Source organism: Euprymna scolopes, chromosome 3 (assembly GCF_053919585.1).
Source record: "Euprymna scolopes isolate OS-2025 chromosome 3, ASM5391958v1, whole genome shotgun sequence".
Taxonomy (NCBI): domain Eukaryota; kingdom Metazoa; phylum Mollusca; class Cephalopoda; order Sepiida; family Sepiolidae; genus Euprymna; species Euprymna scolopes.
The window spans coordinates 72,320,007-72,332,109 of NC_136484.1; the positions used below are offsets into that span (position 1 = coordinate 72,320,007).

The 12,103-nt window shown below is 32.2% G+C and overlaps 1 protein-coding gene across 3 annotated transcripts in view; it reads right to left on the bottom strand.

The window, feature by feature from the left end:
- The window catches only part of LOC145256152 (pumilio homolog 3-like), a 45,639-nt gene that overhangs the window by 19,940 nt on the left and 13,596 nt on the right, over positions 1–12,103 (bottom strand). For all 3 annotated transcript variants that reach the window (XM_080114745.1, XM_080114740.1, XM_080114748.1), the window contains exons 3-6: positions 6,672–6,792; positions 4,776–4,905; positions 4,149–4,224; positions 2,131–2,224 (exon numbers count right to left, since the gene is read on the bottom strand). In XM_080114745.1, the coding sequence (XP_079970871.1) occupies positions 2,131–2,224; positions 4,149–4,224; positions 4,776–4,905; positions 6,672–6,792 (421 nt within the window). The remainder of the gene's footprint in view (positions 1–2,130; positions 2,225–4,148; positions 4,225–4,775; positions 4,906–6,671; positions 6,793–12,103) is intronic.

Genomic DNA, 12,103 nt, shown 5'->3' on the forward strand with positions numbered 1-12,103 from the left:
ACTATTTTCCTGTTGATTTCAGTGTTATGTGACCAGTATTTTAAGATTTTATCAGTTAAATATTTACAGACAGACACACATACATCTACTGTTTTATTTATATTGATTAACTGGTGTTTTTTTTTTTTTTTTGTTACCCAATTTTTATAAATCAGTTCTCATTAATACAGTTCCCAGCTGTAATGAAAAACAAAAGTCGAATGACGAAAAGTCTACCAAACAACAACAGATTGTTAATTATTGTTAATGCTTGAAGCACTCCTTCTGAGGAATACTGATGGACTCCTGAGGAATACTGATGGGGCTGCTAAGGCATTTTTGTAGGGAAAAGTGAACTTCCCCTAGTACACTGACTTCTTGAAACCTCACCTGATCTCTTATTTAAACATGAATTTAACAATTTATTTTATTTAAACACAAAATATGTTGATCATGCTCACAATAAGATTATTGTACATAAAAATAATTAAAAAAATGAAATAAATTACTTATTATATTAATTAACTAAAATTCATTTCGAATTGAAACTATTTATTGTTACTTTAAAAAATAGTATTTGCTGCTACTTTCGACACACGATAGTCATTATTTATCCACAGAATAAAGTTGATCCCTTCTTCCTGCATTCAAACATATGTTTATAATCAAAACCTTCATATGCCAATTTGTTCCATCATCCAATTGTTGTATATTAGCATTCCTTGATGTCATCCAGTCGCCTATGTGAGGAGGTTATTGTTATAAAGATGTAGATGTTTTGAATGTGAGGAAGAGAAAAAATATTTCCCCATGGGGCATCTCTGATAAGATCTCTGATGGCTTCCCAGTCAGCCTTTTTATAATATCTCGTTGTTTTGAGCACTGGCTCTTCAGTTTTGGCTCTAGAATTTAGGGCAATTTCTACCATTATCACTGCATGGTCAGCGTTCCCAAGTGGGCTGTCGGCATTTGTTGTACAATCCTCGGGAACATGAGTTGGAACAATTATATTGAAAACATTGCCAGGGCCGCTGCGAAAAAGGTAGGCTCTCTCTACCGTGCTAGAAAACTACTGACACCTGAAAGTATCCTGTACCTCTATAAGGCCACCATTCGCCCATGTATGGAGTACTGTTGTCACATTTGGGCTGGTGCATCTGCTACTAGTCTCTCGCTCCTAGACAAGGTTCAAAAAAGAGTCGCCAATCTGATAGGCCCTGAACTGCCATCGACGAAACGTTGCATCCCTCTGCCTGTTCTACAAGTATTTTAATGGTAAATGCTCTGATGAACTGCAGACACTTGTGCCCCCACGACGTAGACACCCTCGACAAACCCGACAGGCAGCTAAATCCCACCCCCACTCAGTAGAGATCCTTAGATGTAAAAGATCTTTCTACTCCAGTAGTTTCTTCCCCAGAACTGCTAGACTCTGGAATTCCATTCCAAGTTCCTGCTTCCCCAACTGTACTGAGATGCAGAAGTTCAAGTGCAATGTGAACCGACATCTTGCTGCCCAAATCCCAACATAGTGCCCCAGTAGTTGCTGCCCCTGATAGTAGCCCCCTACACCAAAGTGGCAATGCGCCTTGTTTGGGGTGAAAATGTAATTAAAACAAAAAAAAAAAAAAAAAAAAATATCCATTAGAGAAAAACGAATGTTACTGAAATGGATTAAGTATTTTAGAATAATAACATTATGTTAAACATTTCTATAACAATTTTGGAATTTTAGAAACAATAACAAATAGAATTTAATATCAAAACAACATTGGGTTAGTGACCTGAGTAGTGATGTCAGCGAATCAAACAAAAAGTTTGATTTATACACGATGCATGAGTTAGTCAGAGAGTTGTTAGTCAGAGTTAGAGACGGCATTTGGACTCTAGGGTTGGCCTCTTGATGTGCCAGGAAGTTGAAAAAAAAAAAAAAAAAAAATCGCGGATAGAAATATAACATTTTTCAAATAAATGAATCAAGCATTGAAAAATAAAAATGGTAAACTTTTTAGATTACAATAAAATACATTTCTCTTTAATCAACTATTTACATTGTAAATATAAGAAATAACTTTATCCTAATGGTTCTTTGATGCTGTTTCTCAAGTGACTACACCACTTATAGTAAAAAAAAAAAACAAAAAAACTTACTTTTCATTTCATCAAATGCAACTGCTCTCTGTTCCATATTGCCATGTTGGATAAGGCATTGAATAACACGGGCACCATCATGTGTGAAAGCCAACTAGAAAGGAGTAAAAATAAAAAACAAAATCACCATATTTGGTTTAACATCCATTTATATGCTGGTATATCTTGAATGGTCTTGGAAATAGACTTCAAAACTAACCTATCTCTGACCAGGTCTTATATATATATATATATATATATATCTCCTCAAGCCCAATTTTATCACTTTTTCTCATGTTTTCCTTGGTCTTTGCTGTGAATTGGATCTGCTTCCTTAACTGTACTAACTTCAAGAACTCTCAGCCATTCTTTCAGCATGGCCATACGATCAAAGTCTCCTGCTTTGCATACATCTTGCTACATTTTTCAGATTTAATCTTTCTCTGGGGTCATCAGATTTAAGCCGGTCTTTTGACACCATTTCTCTCCATGCAACACATATCCTCAACCCTCACCTCCTGAAAGATTATTTCCTTAGTCAATAGTGGAAACACACTGCTGGTTAGTAACGGCAGAAATTTCCTAAACTTACTTCAGCCACTCATAATTCTTGCAAGCACACTCGTACCTGCTAATACTAGGTGCCTTCAATAAGTTTCCAGACTTTTTTATACAGACATTTAAAATTGTCGTAAACTCTTGAAAATTCACTGTTATTGCTTTACATCTTATGAGATGACTGACCAATTTTTATGATTTCAGGTTCAAATGAACAGTTAAAAAAGGAATTGAAATACACCCTACTAAAGCCTGATTGTCACAGCTGGTGAATTTTTAAAATGCAATCTGGATGTAAGGACACTTTAGAAGAATGATATGCAATAAAATTTTGTTTTAAACTTGAAAAAAATGCCACAGAAATATCTGAAATGCTTCAGACTGCTTTTGGACAATCTTGCATGAATCAGGCATAATAGATTCAAGGAAGGCAGGGAGTCTGTGAGGGATGTTGAGAGGTGTGGGAGGAGTAAGGAAGTCAGAACACCAGAGTTGATTGGCCAAATAAAGAATTTCATGGATAAGGATAGTGGTGTGTCTATAGAGACAATAAGTCCACTTATTTTTTGCTATGCAAGTTCCCATACACTTTCTGACTTATTTTTTATTTTTCTTTCTCCATTTGTAGAGATCATCAATTCTGGTTAGAGAATGATACATTTGTGAACATTTTTTGTGTCTTTTTTTCTTTTCTTTATTTGGGTCCAATTTTTTTCTTTATAGGGTAAAATTCTGGTCATGGCATAAACTGTAAGACCATGTCATTTCCACCTCTGACAACATTGCTGATATCAATATTGTTTCCATGGTCTTTTTTGGCCATGTCATCGTCTTACATTAGTGGCTGTCGAGGGGGGCATGCACATAGGTTCACAAATATAAAATTGTAAAGTAAAACAAAGCACAAACTCCAACACATTCTGCAAATATCAGTTGCACTCTGGGTGTGTAACACCATTGACCGTCTATATAATAAGGTCGGCATCTATGTTCTACTGAGGCCATGTTTATCAGTTGATGTTAGCTCATCTCTATTTAGTCCAAGCCATGATTTGCTTTCCACTGTGTTCAACTCAACTCATAACTGTCCTCATCTCAAAACTGTCACAAACCCAAGATGATCCGTAAACCATCCTCAACTATCACTTATAGCCACTCCTCAAAAACTGCCCATAAAACTAACTCTAAATATATCTTCCTTTATTGTTTGGTTCTTTTGCTTCAATCATTGCAACACCTTGATTAACAATCCTATTCAGCTTCCTTTTGTGCTCCTTTGTGAACAACTTCCTACACCTTTGTTCTGTCGATAAACCTATTTCCTCTTTTTTTTTGTTATATTTGGTTTTCTTTTGCTTTTACTTCTCAACACTTGGGGGAGGGAGGAGAGGGTAATGTTGATAGTATCCATGATGTCTAGATCATGTATGAATGTAATAAATTGATTTATTAGTTTGCAATCAACATTAGTAATAACTTACCAACTGCATTTTGCCTTTAGACATATCCAAGAGCTCAGCACACAACTTAGTTTTCCTGTCCACGGTCACATCATGTCTAGATGAAGGTAAAAATAGTAATATAAATACTTTTTGACTGATTTTTAAAAATTTCTTTCTCTTATGCAAATTTAATTCATCTATACAATCTTGTCTTGATTTAACGAACAAAAAAATATCAACAAAGTTTATAAATAAAATGAAGACATTCACTAACAATAGAAATTTCAAATTATTATACATAATTTCAATGAATTTATTCTTCCCATGAATTATGATTTTTGGTGATTGTAATCAAATAACTTTTCAGTTTACATATTCAGTTTTACATATGTGAATGAAACCCGGGATTTCTTTAAAAGAGTATTCCTTTCCATACTTGTCAAATATATTTTATAAATACTCAACTTTGTATGTTTCCTTCATCAGTATCCATTTATTCCACTCATATAATTTGTATATCGCATAAACAGATATACACATTAACTGACATATTGCACTTAAGTTACATCTCTGAATGAACTTCATAGATTTTTTTTGACAAAAAAGACTTATTTCTGTTAAATTATAATTAGTTAAAAAAAAAAAAAAAAATCAAATTCAACTCACTTTCTTAATTCTTCCCAAATTTTCTTAGAATTTTGGATAAGATCGTAATTGTTCCGCAGTTTTTTGAAGTCTTTCTTTTCTTCTTTTGATTCTTTTTCAGATTTCTTAGCTTTTTTCAAACCACCACCGTCTACAATGGGAGAAAAAAACATAAAAGGCAAGGTAAGACAAAGAGAGAAAAAAAAAAAAACGTTGTCGTTCATCCTAATCTGGTTAAACTGGATTCTTCTCTGGCTTGCATCACATCATAAACCATAGTGGCTCATTCACAGCAGTCCTGAGCAAGTATAAAAGAAATAATTAACCAATCATGATTCTATTGTCGAAGACTGACTACTTGTCAACCTGAGAGCATAGTCAAGTCCTCCCTCAAATAAATTATCGAGATACTTTTTGATATGACAAACATTTGAAGTAACCAATATCTTATGCACGCAATAGCACACATTCACATCAACCATTTCTTTTTCTTGTCTACCTATCTCATCATAAAAAGGTAAAACTAAACAAAAAAAAAATCTAGTTTAGATGAAAATTTTAAATTTTAATAATTTGTACATGTAGTCACCATAGTTTTTTTTTTTTTTTTAACCAAAACAAGACAATAGTAAAATTTCAAATTATTTCATAAAATACTTAATTGCTTTAATTGTATTTTTAATAATAAAACGTTTTTTCTCTAAGCTTTAATCTTTGTAGAATTTTCTTTAGATGTAAAGTTGAAAAGTTATTTTATTTTTATCACAATTAAGCAGACAATCTATAAAAACTCCATTACTAAACAGTAGACTGAAATGGCCAATATTATTCAAATTTTATTAAAACAGTCAACTATTGGTTTTTATTTGTATTCAAGCAAGATTTTACCGTCTTATGACTAAAATGAGATTTTATCTGTTTACAAGAAAATACCTTGAAAAATTTATTTTGACAATTCTATAATTTATGTCAGTCAACATCTTTTCTTTTCCATTCTGGAGATAATTAAAAAAGAAATATTTGATCATATTACATAATTTTTGGAGTATGACATTTTCATTCTGTGACAAGTATGTACATCATAAAGATGTTTCTTAACTAACTAGCATTGCCCAGTCATAAAATATGCTTAAATATGATACTTAATTTATGCAGAATTTGTATTTATTATTATAGAGCCAGTTTTCTAATGATTTTTATTTTGTACCCAATATATAATAGTGATTTCAAAAGTTAAAAAAAAATATTATTTCAGTGCCATCAGCTAGACTCAAAACCAAAACAATAAGCTTTCTAGCGGTATTCATTATCATCTGAACTAACAGATGCATATCAAAACATGACAAATTAATGTATTAAATGTATAAATGTATATTTGCACATCCATAGAGCATACACATTATGTCAAACTATGCCTACAAAATTCCAATTTTCAATTTTTACCATTTAGCAGCTATTTTTTTGGCTAAAAACCAAAAGTCCAAAAACCCCATATATCAAGTTTCAAGTCTGTAGACTGAAAATTGATAGAGAAGTTTGGTAGAGATCGTTCCAAAGACAGGTATAGAGATTTACTATAAATGCATCTCCAAATGCTATGCAATTATGCACAATGTAGAAACTATGCACAAATAGTGAAATGAAACTAATCATTCAATAAGAAAGCAGAAAAGAAGTGAATTAATATAAAAATTTGTTTCTAAAAGATCCAAATTAGTTATCCTTTTTGAAATCTCTGGTATATTCATGACTAAGTATATAAAGAAGTTGTATTCACTTTAAAAAAAAAATGGGCTTTTAATATTAATATCAATCTGACTAATAACTCAACTTTATGTATAGAATTAGGCTGAATTCTGGACAAGAACAACCATTTCTATCCCTTTCCAAAGATAATTAAAAATAAAAACTTCTTACCAGGAGATGAACCCATAACATCTGCAATCTTCCTTTTAAGAACTCCTTTCTTTAGTTTCCCAGTCGTGGCTTTACCCTCTTTTAACTTCTTCATTTTTTTCACAGCTCCCTGAACTTTGTCCTAATTCAAAACGAAAGACAAAAATATACAATTCTTTAAAAAACTTTTTCTCAATTTTACCGTTTTCTAATTCACCTGCATCTTTAAAAGAAACATTGCTGAAAGAAAATCAATTATGTGGCTACAATAAACAACATTATATTGTACACTATCCTTCACATTAAAGTTGATCTTTATAGGTTTTGACTGATTGTTGATTTATACATGGTAACATTTTAAATATTTTCCTTGTTTGTGCATTCATTCTTTTTGCAGACTGTTATCCTCATCTTCATAGTTGTTTTACCACATTTTGGCTTGAAGAAGGTCAGAGAATGTGTTGGCTGAAATGTGGTGAAATAACAACAATTATGAGGACGAGGATAATGGTTGGCAAAAAGAATGAATACACAAATTATGAAACTTTATCTGAAAAGGATAAATTTTGTAAAAAATATTTTTTGTTCATAATTTGTATATGTTGATGGTTTTTATATACATGTAACTCTGATTTCAATGTTTCCCAATCAATAATTATTTTTTATACACATGTAACTCTGATTTCAATGTTTCCCAATCAATAATTATTTTTTATACACATGTAACTCTGATTTCAATGTTTCCCAATCAATAATTATTCATCACATGACATCATCATATTTAGTTTCACATCCATTTTACATGCTTGTTAGGCTTAGAATTTAACTTCCAAACTTAGGTTAGAATTTGACTTCCAAACTTAGGTTAGAATTTGACTTCCAAACTAAACTATTTCTGTCCAGCCAATTATATATTGTTATAAAATAATTATTTATCCCACATTCTCTCAAATTCATCTTTATTACTTCCTCCCATATTTTATTCAACCTTCCTCTGCTACCTCAAATGTTCTAAATATATTAAGCCAATGACTCTCATTCGTTCAATATGAACAAACCAAGAAAATCTACTCTTTTGCACACATTTCCCTATATTGTTTAGATTTTATCTTCCTCTATGTTCATCAAATCTAAAACTCGCATTACATAACTATTGTATCATTTTTATATTTCTCTCCATGCACCACTTGTCCTTAACCCTTATTGGCCAGATTTCACTTTCAGCCACACTTAGAACATTTTTATAAACTGTTGTATTGCAAACTTTTTTAAAGCACTGAATGAAACACACAAATGTCAGAAGTCACATTGGATAAACACACAAGAATAAAAACACAAATCAGTATAAAGTTTTTAGAAAACCAATGTAGATAAAAATGACTACAGCCAAAAAAGCATTTTCCCAATTAAATACAGGTTTGTCTTTTGATGCAGATCAACAATTTACAGATTATTTTTCATGCTGAAACTTTAGTCTGATACCAGCTTTCAATAAAATAACAATTTCTGTTCAGTATTAAATAATTATTTTATAACAATATATAATTATATATTGTTATAAAATATTTAATACTAGCAAGACACGTGGAAATTCCATAGCAGCATTTTTCATATTCAATATATTGCTGCTGGACGTTCTGTAGATATTCAGTGTGAATGGAGTCCGCACAATATTATTGTAGGCCTTTTTGTTAAAACTGTAAAAGTATTTATCTAAGTGATCTGGTAAATGTAGTGTCCGAATATATCTGGTTATTACGGCTTATCTCTAATATCCTTATACGAGTCTGACATATTCCCATTATATGGCCGTCAAGCGTGAATAGAAACCCCACAATATCATTATACTATCTTTAGACAGACCAGATACTACCCTTTGATCCTAGCCAGATCAAGAAGGTATACTTTAGCTTCACGTACAGCTCAAAAATGACTTTTTAGATTAAATTTTTTTATTTTTACATTTCGTCTTCGGTGATCGGGAGATCCTATTTATTAAAAAGGAGGATAGAAGGTGATAACATACTACGAACATCAAATTGAAAAAACTTACAGAACATTTATGAGTTATGTAAAAAGCAAAAAATTTCACATTAATGAATAAAATGTAGATAACAGCTGAGGTGAGTATAGTCGTATCTTAAACAATCTGCATAAAGCAATCTTTCTTTTATTTCCAGAGTTAGGGATTGCAAGGGACGTAATTCTGCCTCCAACAAGTGTCCCTTTGTTTGTCGGTCCTTATTTAGAATTCAACCTAATTAGAAAAAACAAAATTACACTACTGTTATGAAATGTCATATTCCAAAAACCATGTAAATTGATCAAGCAGTTTTACTTTTATAAAACAAATCATTTTTAAATGATTTCAAGCGATTAATGTGAAATTGGTAGGATTACAAGGCTGATTGTGCAAGTTTTATTGTGAACTTATCTGTCTTTGTTTTTATTTCAAGATAGTGAGACAGTCCCTTTTTACTTACTCATAAAATTTGATTTCCTTATATGATTTTTGTAATACATGTTCGTTCCATTACAGATATGTACATCAAAGATTTTTCTGTATTTTTTTTTTTTTAATTAAGTTGAATTCTAAATAAGAATCAAAACAACTTGTAACATTTTTTTAAAAATTTTATGTTGTTCTAGTTGAGGATGGGAAATCCTACCAGATGCCAGACATTCATCTACTATCTAATACATTCAAACTGAGACATCATTTTAAAATTCTAACCATCCCTTTAAGTGCAATTGCATTTCTTGCACTTGGTTCACAGGTTATATTTGCTGGATAGTTTTTAAAATATCTTTTCATGGTTGCTCTTGTAATGACTGGAATGATGAAGATCTTAAGATTCCAGTTTCTTTTCATGTCATACATACAACCTTGGTATTCCGTTAGCCTTTTCCTCTCATCTGATTAACCCAGCATCATTGGTGACACTAACTTCTACTAAAGTTTCTTCTTTCTCCTTATTGTCCATATCACTATGTCAGGTTTAATTGCTCTGTTTTCAAGGTACGTAGTTGTAAGGATTACATAGTCACAGTGGATGGTGTATGACTTATTTCCAACTGTTCTTTCTGGTAAACATGTTCCCAGATCTTGCTTCTGGATACTAAACATTCTACAGATGGTCCAGTCAAGATATTTACACACCCCATTGTGTTGCATTGTATAGTAGCCATCCCCCAACAGAACCTAACAACTGGATGTCAGGTGACTAACACTCTCAGAAAAGCGAAGTACGTCCAAGCATGGAATACTGCTGCCATATCTGGGCAGGAGCTGCTAAAAATAGCCTATTCTGCCTTGACAGAGTACAAAATAGACTTCGTGGCTTAGTGGGGGATGCCCTTTTCACTTCCCTTCAACCTCTCTCACACAGAAGAGACGTTGCGAGCCTGTCTTTGTTTTACCATTATTTCCATGGCAAGTGCTCGTCTGAGCTCCAATTTCTGATCCCCCCTCGCCAATCTTTTACGAAAAACACCCGTCTAGCTGAAACCACTGTCAAAAATTTTCCCCACTCTCTATCTGTGCCTAAATCAAAACGTAGATTCCATGAACACAGCTTCTTTCTTAGAACAGCACGCCAGTGGAACTTTTCCGTCTGCCTGCTTCCCACCTGACTACAACTTGGATGTCTTCAAGTCCAACGTAAACAAGTTCCTGATGGGCCGCCCCCTTAAGTAGACGCTTTATGAAATCTCAACACTAACGTACAACGTACTGTACATGCAATAACCCTTATCCCTGAGTGGCTTCCGGGCCTTGATAAGTGGTGACCTCCTTGTAAAAAAAAAAAAAAAGACATGACCATAAGAAATGCCTCTCTTACTCTTTAGTGAATCAGATGAAGATTTAGATTAAAAAAAAAATAAATAAATAAAACTAGTAGAACCTGTGGAAATTCCACAGGAGACTCATTCATATGTAATATATTGATGTTGGCATTCTGTAGATGTTCAGTGTAAATGGAAATTGTAGCTTTTTTTGTTAAAACTGTAAAAATATTTATCTAAGCTGGCATGAACACCCAGCAAAGTTGTAAAGTACACTTAAATATGGTATTTTAATTTTTTTATAAGTTGACAGAAGAGATAATTAAGTTCTGTTGATTACATCACGTGGTGAATGTAATACAAAATGTCGGAAATCCCCCCCCCCCCCAAACTTTATTGAAAACAGTTTTTCATTAATAATTATTTTTCTACTTTACTGTTTTCCGTAATTTTTGGATATGTTACTATTTGCAACATGATTATTACGTAGGTATCATTTGTTTTATTTTAAATTCAATAGTTTTTTTACTTGTACAATATACAGGGTGTCTAAAAAGTGTCTGAAGGGTTTTGAACTTAAAAAGAGTTTATTTTTGATATCTTTCTGTAATTTTAACACAATCTCACTAAGACATTGGGAATTTTTTTTTAAATGCAAATTCAAACAATATTTATTTATGAAAAATAATGTTTTAAATGTTGCCCATTTTCAGCTTTGCATATTTGTACTCTTTCCAAAACATTATTCATGACAGATTGCAGAATCTTTGCATTGCAATTTAACTCCCTTATTTTGTTCCTGAGGTTTTCCTTCAATTCTTGCAGGGTTTGGGGTTTGTTAACATAGAATCTTTAAGAAAAAGTCGGAGCTAGTCAAATCTGGGGAACGTAGTGGCCATTTGACATTGCCATAGAGAGAGATAATATGTGAAGCTGAAAATGGGCAACATTTGAGACGTTTTTCATAAAGATTGTTTGAATTTTGCATTTAAAAAAAAATTCCCAATGTCTTAATCAGATTGTGTTAAAATTACAGAAAAAAATATAAAAAAAATAAGGACTATTTAAGTTCAAAACTCTTCAGTGACTTTTTGGACAAGCTGTAGAAGTGATGAGTTGTGTTTTATGATACATCAAGTCTTTTTAATTTATGTCGAAACAATACTTGTCCTCGATTTTGTTGTAATTCATCAGTTCATGACAGTATTATAGTGTAAGTGATCAGATTTGATTTGAACTTAGCCAACTCCATAATCTGTACTCTCCTCCCTTTCAATCTTTTTTTAGTAGAATGGTTAGAAATACACCCATCTGTATAATATTAACATGAATTACGATCTAGTCCTTTGTTTGCAAGAATTTGTTTACAGAATCCTTGTTTGACAGCATATCAACCCTTTTTAGATCATTTAATGCCAAATCTAGTGATTTTGATGAAAGCTTTTATACTTTAATGTCTCAATGGATCGTTTCCACTATTCATGATGTGAATACACCTGTATATCTTCGCATGTAGTTTCTTGTCATAGCCACAATTGATTCTATTCATCCTGTATCAATCCTCAACTCAAAAATTCCGAAACAACATGGTTTCATATTACTTGGATTCTTAAAACTACTGTTCTTATTTTGAGCGTTATTTTCACAATGTTTTTTCAGAAGTCTTA